A 12,150-nucleotide genomic window follows, 5' to 3' on the forward strand; every position below is an offset into this window, starting at 1 on the left:
CTCTAAGCAACTTCAATTTTAAATATAGAATACATGAAAAAGTTTTTTAAAAAAACTCATAAAAAAAACAACACCAGTAAATCCTTTAATAAAAAAAACTCAGACAATATCACTAAGACACAAGAAATATGATAATGGCTAATAATAATCTGGGAAACCACTGAAACCTGGTTATAACCAAACTTGTTTTGAACCAAACTGTGATTTCGTATAAGCATTCCCCGGAACACAGGTTTTGTAGTATGAAAAGCAAAAAATAAAAAGTACTGCCCTAACCAGTTTGGCTCATTGGATAGAGCGTGGGCCTGTGGACTGAAAGGTTCGATTCCGGTCAAGGGCATGTACCTTGGTTGCGGGCACATCCCCAGTAGGAGGTGTGCAGGAGGCAGCTGGTCGATGTTTCTCTCTCATCAATGTTTCTAACTTTCTATCCCTCTCCCTTCCTCTCTGTAAAAAATCAATAAAATATATATTAAAAAAAATCACTCATAATACATTCAAAGCGATGCTGAGGATAACAAGGCCCGACAATGTGCCTCAATAAGGCAGAAAACAAAAGCCTTAGAAAGGTCGAAGTAGACTATCTACTACTTTGTAACATGAAGTTACCAGACAGCTCTGGACAGCAATGTCACATTTTCTTACGTGAGTTTTTTCTATTCCTCAAGTTATTTCATTAATACTGATAATGCTTACCTATTAGTTTTTTTATGCTTTTAAAAATGTTTGTATATATGATTTTCCTAAAGAATGTTTGTTCTTCATATAGTAATGACAGCACAGCTGGGGGTTTTTTGTTGTTATTTTTTTTACTCTTTATTAAGCTCAGCATATTGAACAGAACTTTCAAAAATTTAAAGGACAAATAATTTATATCCACCATATAAATTCAAGGACCTACAGGAAAATCAGAGTTGGCTAGCCATTTAAAAGAGAATCAGTCATTCTTTTCTTCCATAAAAGTCTCAAAAAAATAAATCACACACCTGAAAAAGCTAGAGGAACAAACTTACTTAATTACTACCCACAGGGTGGACTACTCCGAAAAGGAATATACTAGCAGTGGTATTTTCTGCCAATGAACAAACCAGAGGTTAATTAACACAGGCTACAATTAAAGAAAGTCAGCCAGTGACAATATCCAAAATAAACTGTGAAAATTCTCACGTCTATATTTTGTCCTTTGAGAAGGAAACAATATACATAATCAAGCAATCATTTGCCTTAAATCTTTTGCATTCTAACCCCAGGCTTTAATCAAAGCAATGGTACTTGAACCTGTTTTATATACTGGGCTTCTGCAGAAGAGTTCTTCTGAAGAAAATGAAATCTACAGCTAAAATACAGTTTGAAAACTGCTCTACATATTTTAGGAATTCTGGAAAGATCTGGTCAGACATAGGAAAATTGTGTATTTTGAATATCATTTAGCTCTCCATCTCCCCATGCATCATCCCTATACCAACCTTCATTAAGCTCAAGACTAAATTCACCTAATAAAACTTCCACAACATTGTGAGATCTAAAGCCTGATTCTTGATGGTGTAATCCCACCCACCCCTATCCTCACAGACCACTGTACTAATTCTCTAGTCTGATTAATAGACTCCTATATCCCATTTGAATTTTTAAATTATGTTAGGCTGTTAGTATATGTGTCTCTCTAAAGCCATTTTAAATCCATCATGGAACAAGAATAATTAATTTTTTAAAAATTAAATCACTTGCCTACACAATAATTTTCATATATAAAATTTTAAAATTTGCAGAATTCCACATCTAAACATGAGAATTTTACCTTAAGTAAGTGCTTATAGAAATTGATGGCTGTGCAAAGTAAAAAGCCTATCCTACTATTACCTTACCTAGCATGAGTTCTTTTTTCTTTTTTAATACTTTACTATTTATTTATTTATTATTATTATTATTATTGATTGATTGATTTTAGAGAGGAAGGGTGTGCGGGAGAGACACACACACGCATCAATTTGTTGTTCCACTACTTATGAATTCTGTGGTTAAATCTTGTATTGTTGCTTCAAAATAACACTGGGTATAGATAAAACAAGATTGGTCTCGAGTTAGTAATTATCAAAGTTGGGTGATGGAGCCTTGGAAGCTTATTATACTCTCTACTTTTACAGATTTGAAAATTTCCAGAATAACCAGTATATATACAAATATATATTTGTGTGTGTGTGTGTGTGTGTGTGTGTTTATTCACAAAAAGACTACTAAAGAAATTACACTATTTAAATAACTGGTTTCAATGCAGCCAGATCACCAGAGCTTAGGCTTCTGCTCTCTATGAAAAAGACTTCCAGCCTGCTGGGCCACACTTGGTAAACAGAGGGTTGTACCCTCAATACCAGAGCCTGGCAGTCCATGTGGCACACATTATCTTCCATGAGCACTGTGGGTATAAGCTCCTTCCTGGAGGTACAACTGTGTATCCTGCAGCTAGCCTACCAGGGTACTGAACAACACTCATGGATTGAGCATTAAAACTGCTCCATATAACCTATCAAATAAGAAGTATCAAAAGGTTAAATTAAGGACCCACGATATTGTAGGTTCTGGAAAAACAGGAACTACATGTTCACTAAATGTCTCTTGCATCCTGACAATGGTTTGCTAATGTACCATCTCAATAAAACATGAGCTTAAAAAGTTGGTTTCAGCCCTAACCAGTTTGGCTCAGTGGATAGAGCATCAGCCTGCGGACTGAAAGGTCCCAGGTTTGATTCCGATCAAGGGCATGTACCTTAGCTGCAGGCACATCCCCAGTAGGGGGTGTGCAGGAGGCAGCTGATCGATGTTTCTCTCTCATCAATGTTTCTAACTCTCTATCCCTTGCCCTTCCTCTGTAACAAACCAATAAAACATATATATTTTTTAAAGTTGGTTTTATACAATAAAAATGTGTTTTTGATTTGGGTCATTTTGTGAATCAGTCAAGTTCTCATAAAAATATGTCAATATACTGAATACAAACAAATTTACTTCCATCTTAACTATCTAGGTCAATCAATCTATACAAGTATTAAATAATTTTTTAAATTCCTCTGAATCACTACTAAATCATACTTACAACATCTATAAAGACTTTGGAGAACAGTCTGGAACTCACCATATGCAAGAAAACAACTTACTTCCATCTTGTACTAAATGCCTTGTAGGATGTTCTCACTGGCAAGGCCAGAGGCTTCCCTTCTGCAAAAACTTGACAAGTAACATAAAGGTCAGAGCAGGTCTCCTGGTACAGTCCTGAAAACTTCAGCATTGGGTCTTCTAGAACAGCTTTATAACTCTTCTGTTCTCTCTTCCCTTCCAAACTCCCTCTGGAAGTATAAGAACAATAATGTTTAGACAAACATTTTTTAAGCATATACGCAACAAATACCAAAGTTTATAATTGCATCACAGTGACCTTATGCTACCTAAATATTTTCCTGTATATGAAGTTAAAGTTACTTTTATATCTAGTAAAGGAATCTTAAAATCCTAACACACTTACAATAATTTCTATCTTCATCAATATATTTCCCTATCTTAAGCTTCTTAATTTCAAATCCTGTCATCAACGCTTGGTCTACCTTCCAGACATCACCAGCTTTCCAGGCCTTAGTTTCACTTTTATTAATTTCAAGTTGAACACTTATTTATCTATTCTTTCAAAACATTTACTGTACTAGGAATAGTGGCCCAGAAATGAAAGACAAGATAAAAAATACAGCACTACGAGAAAATGTTAAGTCCTTGTTTCTGGGGTGAAAACTTACTTTTATTTGCATATTCTTTTTGTATTCTTTCAATTTTTTTATGTATTTACTACGTGGATGTACTATCTGATCATTTCTTTAAATTAAAAGTGATAAAAGATAGGCACAGGAAACTATAAAAGAGGTAGAAACACCAATTAGAAATCAAAATTGTAACCATGTCCTCATTTTATCAATGAGGAAGCAGGGACTCAGAGATCAAGGATCACAAAGTAACAGAGCTGAGAATAAAAACCAGGGCAGACAAGGCCAAAGCCAATGTTCTTCCCACCACAGAAAGACACTGTACATCAAAAAGTCTGGGAGCTTGGGGGCTCCAAGTCCCAGAAAGATAAAAAAGAACAGCACAGGCCAAAGCAAAGAGGAAGACGGTATGTTTGGAGAACTTCAAGTTGTTTGGTATAGCTAAAGCATAAAGCTCATGCAGGAAGAAGCTAGAGAAGGAAAAGTAGGGGGGCAATGAGGCTAAGCAGTCACCAAATTCAGTCCAATGCCTTACACAATGAACACTCAAAAATCTAACTGAATTATTTGATATGAGAGTATCACAGTCGGATTGGTATTTATGACACCTTTGGCAGGAGTTTCAGAACCTAATGGAGAGGTATAACTGAAAGCAAGATCAGTTAGATTTTCATTAAAAATTATGAAGGAAAAAGACAGGCTAAGGCTAGAGCAGTGATATAGAAAAGATATTTAGCAAGTAGTTTTAAGACAACTTGTGAATGATTTACTAGAGAAGGTAAGATTCGATGTCGCATGACTCAAATTTTTGTGTCTTAAACTGGATGAATGTTGCTAATAATCACCAAAACAAGGTGAGACAATATAGGAAGTTCAGAGTTAGAGAGGTAGGCTAATGATGTGCTCCATCTGGGACAAGTTATTTTTAAAGTGCTTGGGGACATCTAAAGTGACCGTGTCTTATAGGCCATTTGATATTCAATTTCAGCGCTAAGAAAAGGAACATGAAAGTGCAAATTGTTATTAAAACCATAGAAATAGATTAAAAGGTGTGGGGAGAAAAAACAGAATTAAAGAATTTACTATTTTCTGATTTTATGATTCTAAAGTGACACTGCCAGCACCCCCATCCCCCCCAAAAAAGCACACAATGACAGTCTGAGAAGCTAAAAAATGGTTAGTACCAAATTTTACCAAACTTCTGATTAATGCTTTATCTTTGCCTTGAAATAGTCAATGTGTGTATCTGTTAATAATGGATCTTTTTTTGTTGTTTTTCTTTCCTTTTAATGTTCAAAAGTTCCAGAAACACATTAATATGTCCAAGAAATACTGAGAGGAATGATACTGAAGTTTTGAAAAAGCCCTGTACCAGATGATGGTATACATACAGGACCTGTATAAGCATCTAGGGGAGTTTGATGCAGAGATTACCTTAAATGGGTGTATAAAGTATTATACAAATGGGCAGTGTAGTTGTTGACGTATTGTTTTTACCATCCCCCAAAACAAATAGCAAAGTGTCAGAGTCTTATGTAACTTCTGCAAAGAAAAAGAACCAGTCACTCAAAGGGGCACCTGACAACTGAGAAGATGTATTCACTGCAGGTAGGCGGCCCTCTGCCTGAGGATCACTGGTTTACTGCTGACATGTAACCAGTGATACTATGATGAGTAATTTGTGGTAATTTTTGCGTATGAACACACTCCTCCAAGACTGCCTTAAAGTGGACAGAATTTCCGACTCGGTTCTCCCTGCGGCCCACCTCCCTTCCATTGCTCTCATCTCCAGAGGTCGTGCCCTGGGCCTTTCCTTCAACAGCGAAGCCCCAAGGCTTCCCTGCAAGGCTCTTTTCTCCTATCTGCTGGTCCCTTCGCAACTGGCACCCTCATCTTAGACTCGCTCCCCGCGCCGCTAGCGAAACAATGCAGACCTTCCAGAGAGTCACCCCAACCCTCCGTCCCTTCCCGTGCTTCTGGCTCCAACTGCATATCCATGTGCTCATCTCATCCTCAGCTTCCACATCTGCCCGTGTCTACATAACTCTGCAGTCTCTGCTCCATCTCCCAGCCCCGGGTTCAAGGAAAGGCCTTCCAATTACCACCTGCGGGGCGCCTCTCCCGAGACTAGATTTCTTCATCTGTAAAATGGGACGAGTGACCCCTCAAAAGGTTGCTGTGCACAGCAACATGCTTCGGAGAAAGTAAAACCGCGCCAGACTTCGGGGCTTAGTCCCACCGCTCTCCTCCTCCCGCAGCGCCCCATCCACGCCGCGTCCCCCGCTCGGCCCGGCCACCGCTCTCCCCACCGCCCCCGGCCGGCCTCCAGGCTAATAACCATCTTCCACCCTCAGCCCACAGGCCCCGCCTCCTCTCCTCAAACTCCAGCAAGCCCCGCCCCGGCCCCCGGCCCTCTTACATCTTGAGCCGCACGTTGATGTCCAGGTCACAGCTGTAGATGTAGTGGAACTTCTCCGCCTCCCCCATCGCGCCTCCGCCAGAGCAGCACCGACCGCGGGAAGCAGGGCGCTAGGAAGACGCTGGGTTTGAACCAGCTGAGTCCCACAACACGGGCACTTCCGGTCCCGCCTCTCGGCCAGAGCGGAGCCAATCGCTGCCTGGAGCGCGACCCAACGCGCCGGAACTCCCCGCCCAAGCTTCCCTTCTGCGCATGTGCAAAGCAGTCTTCCGTCTGGCTTAGAGGTAAATAGAATTCCGGCAATACAGCCGATCCGATTACTTCCCGGACTTTCAGTATTTTTCCTGTTTGGACAGAACTTTTTTTGTTGTTGTTGTTGTTTGTTTTTAAATAAAAAAATTTGTCCTTTGAGCTTGAGCTGTTCCTAAAATTAATCCGAAAGAAATGCGTTTCAAAAATAATTGTAGCAACTTTCACTGGCTTCAAGCCAAACCAGGAACAGTCACAAGACTTAGAATTTTGCCCAATTTAAATTTCAGTGATCTTCCCAAAATTTGTAGATTTAATAAAAAATTTGCTTTCTCAAGTAACGATTTTCTCTTTCAGCTATAATGAGTGAAGAAAGAACTAGACAAAGAGCAAAAAAAACTTATTTCCAGTTTTGGCATTTATGCTACTTTGGACAAAGCAGTTGGGTACTTGTTTGCACGGGGTATATTCAGACCCACTGTAGCTTTGAAGACTGAACTCTAGTTGAAACCAATAAATGTCCAGTAATGACTCCAGAACTCAGGTTACTAACCCCTCTGAACTACAATGCTTGTCTCTATAATATTTAATATTATCTAAAATTTTACTCTTCATTTCCAACTAGATTCAACTCTTTGAAGGCAAGAATAGTGTGTCAGTGTACTTCTATATCTGCTCTCTTTAGTGCCTAACACATTAATGAGTTTAATAATTCCTTGTTATTATTATTAGTGATATGAATAAAAGTCCCAATTTTCTATGTGTTTATTTGTAGTGCCTTTCAGAAAAGAAAAATGGCTAATGTACAATTTTTTGTCCAAAGTAAGTTCTCAAAAATATTTGTGGAAGCAAGATTAAGGAAAAACATGATAGCTATTCTCCTATAACTAAAAGGTGCAACAGAAAGAGAGCAGACTTAATTTGTTCTTAAGTTCCACCAATGGTTGGAACTTACAAAAAAAATGTAATTACACCAATCAATAAAAATTGAACTTTTGAATGATCAGAGCTGTCCAACAGTAAAACAAATAGTTACAAGTGCCCTGTCTATGGATAATTCCAGCAGTGGGTGTGAAGTTTGATGTCAAGTTTCTCAAACGTGAATAAAACATTGACAACTTGTAAAGAACTCAATTCTCTGATCCCAATACTAACTTAAATTACTTTTATTATAGTGTTATTTAATGTCTAAACCTAAATGAAACTTCATAGATAAACATACACATGTATTGCTTATATATTATTTTAAAACCAAATTTAAAAATTAAATATAAAAACTTGAAATTAGCAACCTGAATGTAACACTGTCTTTTTATTAAAATTACTGTGTATAACATGAATATGGTATTGGCTACTCTTACAGTACCAGCTCTTTGAAATGCTGCAAGTCTATTCTACTACATACCACATTGCAGTTCAATTTTCTTGCCTCATTTTCTATTCAAATTACTATGACATCTTCATGTGTAAGTACTATAATGGCATTTGGCCTTTACTCGGCCCCCAAAACATTTTTTGTCCTAAGTCTATCTCTGTCCTTTTTTCGTTAGCTCATAACAGTTAAAGTAATAGTAATTGACACCAACAGTCATGTCTCAAACACAACACAAATAAAAGCATAAAAATAAAATGTCGCCAGAACCAGTTTGGCTCAGTGGATAGAGCGTCGGCCTGTGGACTGAAAGGTCCCAGGTTCGATTCCCGTCAAGGGCATGTACCTGGGTTGTGGGCGCATTCCCACTGGGGGATGTGCAGGAGGCGGCTGATCAATGTTTCTCTCTCATCGATGTTTCTGACTCTGTATCTCTCTCTCCCTTCCTCTCTGTGAAAAATCAATAAAATATATTTAAAAATAAAATAAAATGTCAGTACTTAGTTCTAAGATACTCATTCATACAATCCAGCATAAACTTATATTAACTTTTAAAAGATAATTATGGAGAAAAACTAAAGTCAAGTCACAGAAATCAAAACTGGCAGTGCATTTTCTGGACCAAGCCTGGGTCAGGAAAATGTTGGTTAGTAGATCTGAATATCAGAGTACTCTTAGCAAGGCCATGTCCATAGGGGAAATGGAAGCTTTAGGCACTTCCTTATGAAAGGAAAAGCATGATATTTCCTTTCCCAGGTGATCTTTCACAACTCATAAATATAGCATATACTTATACAACACAACATTTTTAGAATCCATAGCACAGACCACTACCTGTCTTTAGAAAAAAACAAACAAACAAAAAGCAACCTTTTATACATGGATGTTTCTTTTGTGTGGCAGGCTACTTCATTGACTATTTGGTTCCATATTTAATTCACCTTTGGAGTTGCCATTTTGATTTTGTTTTCTTATGCAATCTTGTTTCAATTTTATGTTTAATTATTCAACTAACAGATTTTAATAATGGTTAAGAATTTTTTCTTATAATGGTCCATTCCTTTAAGTGACCCAGGACTCATGTAATGATAAACAGGTTTGTTTTTGTCAATTTCTGTCACCCAATTAATCCTCTTTAGCTGGTAATAAAAATTGCACTCTTAACTTTAAAAAGCTGCCATCTATTATTGAACTTTCATCAAGAAAAATAATAAATGTGATATTGTGAAATTCAAATGATCTCAAAAAATTGTTGCTCCAATTTAAAAATTGCCTCTAGGAGTTTTCTAATAACTCCAGGTCATTTAGAATCTATTAACATGGTAGAACAGATAACAGTGAAGAAACTTGAAAAATCCTATCTCATAAGCCAAGACTCTTGGCCATTTGTCAAGTGACAATGTGGAAAATGATATACTTGAGAATGTCTGCTAGTGATCCTGGAGCAGGAACTCACAGGGCCTGCATGGTTCCATTAAAAAAAATGCAACTTCAATCATCTACAAAAGGGAAAGGTCAAAAGCAAAGGCTTTGCTGATACCTTAGAACACATCTTGCTAACGGATGCACAAAATAAATCAAGATAAATACAGACTCATATAGACACAGTTCAAAGTGATGGTGGCTTGATGCTGAGATGCTGAGTATAGTTCCCAGGGAAGGGGGTAGGGAGGTGTGCGTTCTCCTTGTTCCAGGTGTGGCTGCCTCTATAATAGCTCTCTGCAAAACAAACAAGGAATGCTATGTTCTCTTTTTCCTTAAAAGCAAAATTCCTCTTTGGGTTTCTTCTGGTTAGTGAATACGGGTACTAATGCAGGTCTTAAGTAAAAGTGAATTGGTGCAACTTGAACTTTTGAAAAGTGGGGGATACCCATATTATGATAGAAACTCTTGAAAACACTGTGAAAGAAGAACAAAATGAGGGATAGAGTTTTGAGTGAGCTGATTTAACTGGTGTTGGGGAGGAAGGTGAGGTGCGAGGAGACTTCTCTGAGAATGTGGTGTTAGCCTTGCAATGCTGAGATGTCAAAGAAGTTTCTTTGCAGGGATGGGGGAGAAAGACTGGAACTTTCTCAGGGCCCAGTGCAGTTTTGTAATTCATAGAGTTCATGGGGCTAAGAGTTTTGTTTTTTTAAATTAAACATTTTGATTGAAGACAACATAAATAACAATCAGACATTTCTCACACAGTTTGTTTTTTGGCTCTCCATTCCAAGGTCTGAGCACTACATACCTGTCACTCCCATATTGAGTGAGGAGGGTGAGGAAGCACAGAGAGCTCAACCCACCACCATGTTCCTGATAACACATTGGTCAATTTCAGGTATATTATTTTATTTAATTATCTCAACAAATTAGTGGATTAGGTACTGTTCCCCTATTTTGCCAAGAAGTAACTATAAAGTGGGTTAGGTGATTTGTATATGATTGTGAATAAATACAGGGCAAAGCCACTGACTTCATAAGCATGATATACTTACTATGATATGTTCCAGAGAAATTCTTGGATTTACTTTTTGCAACAGGAAATCAATTCTAATGGCAGTATCTTTAGCATCCTCTGTGTTATTTAGCACTGCTATTGATATCTCTTCCTTTCTACAGATTAACTACGTGGATGGAGGAGATTTTGGTCCATTCAGCATCTTTGCAAGTCATCCGTTTATTTAACAACTAGGTGCCCAGTGCACAAATTCATGCACCTTGAAAGGAACTGTGGGCCACGAGGCTGCAGTGAGCACCGGGCGTGAGTCTTGGCCCATTCTCCACGCCCCCACCTGGCCCCTCCTCCTGAGGCCCAGGACCCCTCTCTGCTGGCAGCCCTGCTCCCACTGCCACCTCCAACAGGCTGACACCTCTGGCCCCACACACACCTGCTGACAGCGCCAAGTGATCAGGACCAGCGCTAGGTGCTGGCAGTGAGTGTGAGCGGTGGCTCTGGCGCTGGCTGCAGGTGTGAGCACTGGGCAGGACCCGGGCACGTGGGAGCAAAGAATTTTCAGTAACCACCAGGGGCTCACCCCAATGACAGCGACTGGTGCCCTGCCTTGTTCTGGCGCCCCCGCTCACCTGCTCCACTATCATGCTGTGGCCGATGCCAGCCATGTTTTGTGCACGCCCCCTGGTGGTCAGCGCATGTCATAGCGACCTGTTGTTCAGTTGTTCAGTAGTTCCAGTTGTTCTGCTGTTCAGTCTATTTGCATATTAGCCTTTTATTATATAGGATATTTAGTGAGTGCTTAAACTATGCCATGAACTACACCAAGCATTGTTATAGACATTGGCTTCTACAATTTCATCAGGGAGATGATGGGAACACCATCTGCATATGGTACCATCCCAGCATCCCTCAGTGTGTTTTTTCTATGCCATCATGCAGTCTGTCCTATAATAACACAGGCCCAAAGAGCTGTACTTCATTTATTCTATAACATTGGGGGATGATAATGACACCAAACCTGCTGCTCAAAGGCCAATAATCAAGAGACAGGGTCTGATGGAAGGAAAGCAGGTTTATTCAAGAACCAGCAGCTTCATAAGATAGGGGAATGTTGTCTCAAAGACAATCTTAATATCTCAGTGCAGACAGGGGTTTTTAGGAGCCAGGAAGGGGAAGGCAGAACCAAGGAAACTGGAGGGTCAGGAGAGAAGGAACTTATCTATTCCCTGATATATTGCCATCGCCTCAAGTGGTCTCTGACACATGACATTTTTAGAATAAATGAATGAAATGAAAGAATGAATGAATCCATTCTCCCACTTTTTTAAAAAAATATATTTTAGATTTGTTTTACAGAGAGGAAGGGTGAGAGATAGAGAGTTAGAAACATCAATGAGAGAGAAACATCGATCAGCTGCCTCCTGCACACCCCCTTCTAGGGATGTGCCCGCAACCAAGGTACATGCCCTTGACCCAAATCGAACCTGAGCCCCTTCAGTATGCAGGCCGATACTCTATCCACTGAGCCAAACCAGTTAGGGCAAGCTGCTATGTTTTTGACAATGCTTATTACCTTTTCTGTGTGCATTTGGGTTTGTGCATGCATTTTAATCATAGAAAGGTTATTGACCCAACACTCAGACTTGCTTCTCTGAGACAGAAGGAAGAGGTGCTATTATTATTATAGACAATAATTGGTGACACAGGTACTTCTTTGAGATTCCAAATGGGATTCTAAATCCTTTTACCACCTACCCATATTCTATAAATGCACAGGAAAAAAATGATGGAGACCATAAAAGGAAGGAAATACCCTCATTGTTTGTATACTTTTCTGGGGGACACCCTATATTTAGTACCACATTATTTTGCACTAAACAGATTGTTTAGTTTGTACTTTTTAATGTTGACTTCACTGTTTAAA

General features: G+C 39.0%; 1 protein-coding gene and 1 long non-coding RNA gene across 2 annotated transcripts; one reads left to right on the forward strand and one right to left on the reverse strand.

Moving 5' to 3' along the window:
• Positions 1-3,062: 3,062 nt before the first annotated feature.
• LOC107183472 (phosphatidylinositol 3-kinase catalytic subunit type 3-like) lies at positions 3,063-6,315 on the reverse strand. Its single transcript, XM_015565549.1, has 2 exons — positions 6,166-6,315; positions 3,063-3,341 (listed from the first exon to the last, which is right to left on the reverse strand). Exons 1-2 carry the CDS (start codon positions 6,231-6,233, stop codon positions 3,149-3,151), a joined length of 261 nt encoding a protein of 86 aa, XP_015421035.1. The 5' UTR covers positions 6,234-6,315; the 3' UTR covers positions 3,063-3,148.
• A 78-nt stretch (positions 6,316-6,393) lies between these two features.
• Positions 6,394-10,581, forward strand: LOC107183473. Its single transcript, XR_001514262.1, has 3 exons — positions 6,394-6,449; positions 10,003-10,109; positions 10,391-10,581. It is a non-coding gene; the product is annotated as an uncharacterized LOC107183473 (long non-coding RNA).
• The last annotated feature ends 1,569 nt before the right edge of the window (positions 10,582-12,150 follow it).

This window comes from Myotis davidii, unplaced genomic scaffold (assembly GCF_000327345.1).
Source record: "Myotis davidii unplaced genomic scaffold, ASM32734v1 scaffold259, whole genome shotgun sequence".
Lineage (NCBI taxonomy): Eukaryota > Metazoa > Chordata > Mammalia > Chiroptera > Vespertilionidae > Myotis > Myotis davidii.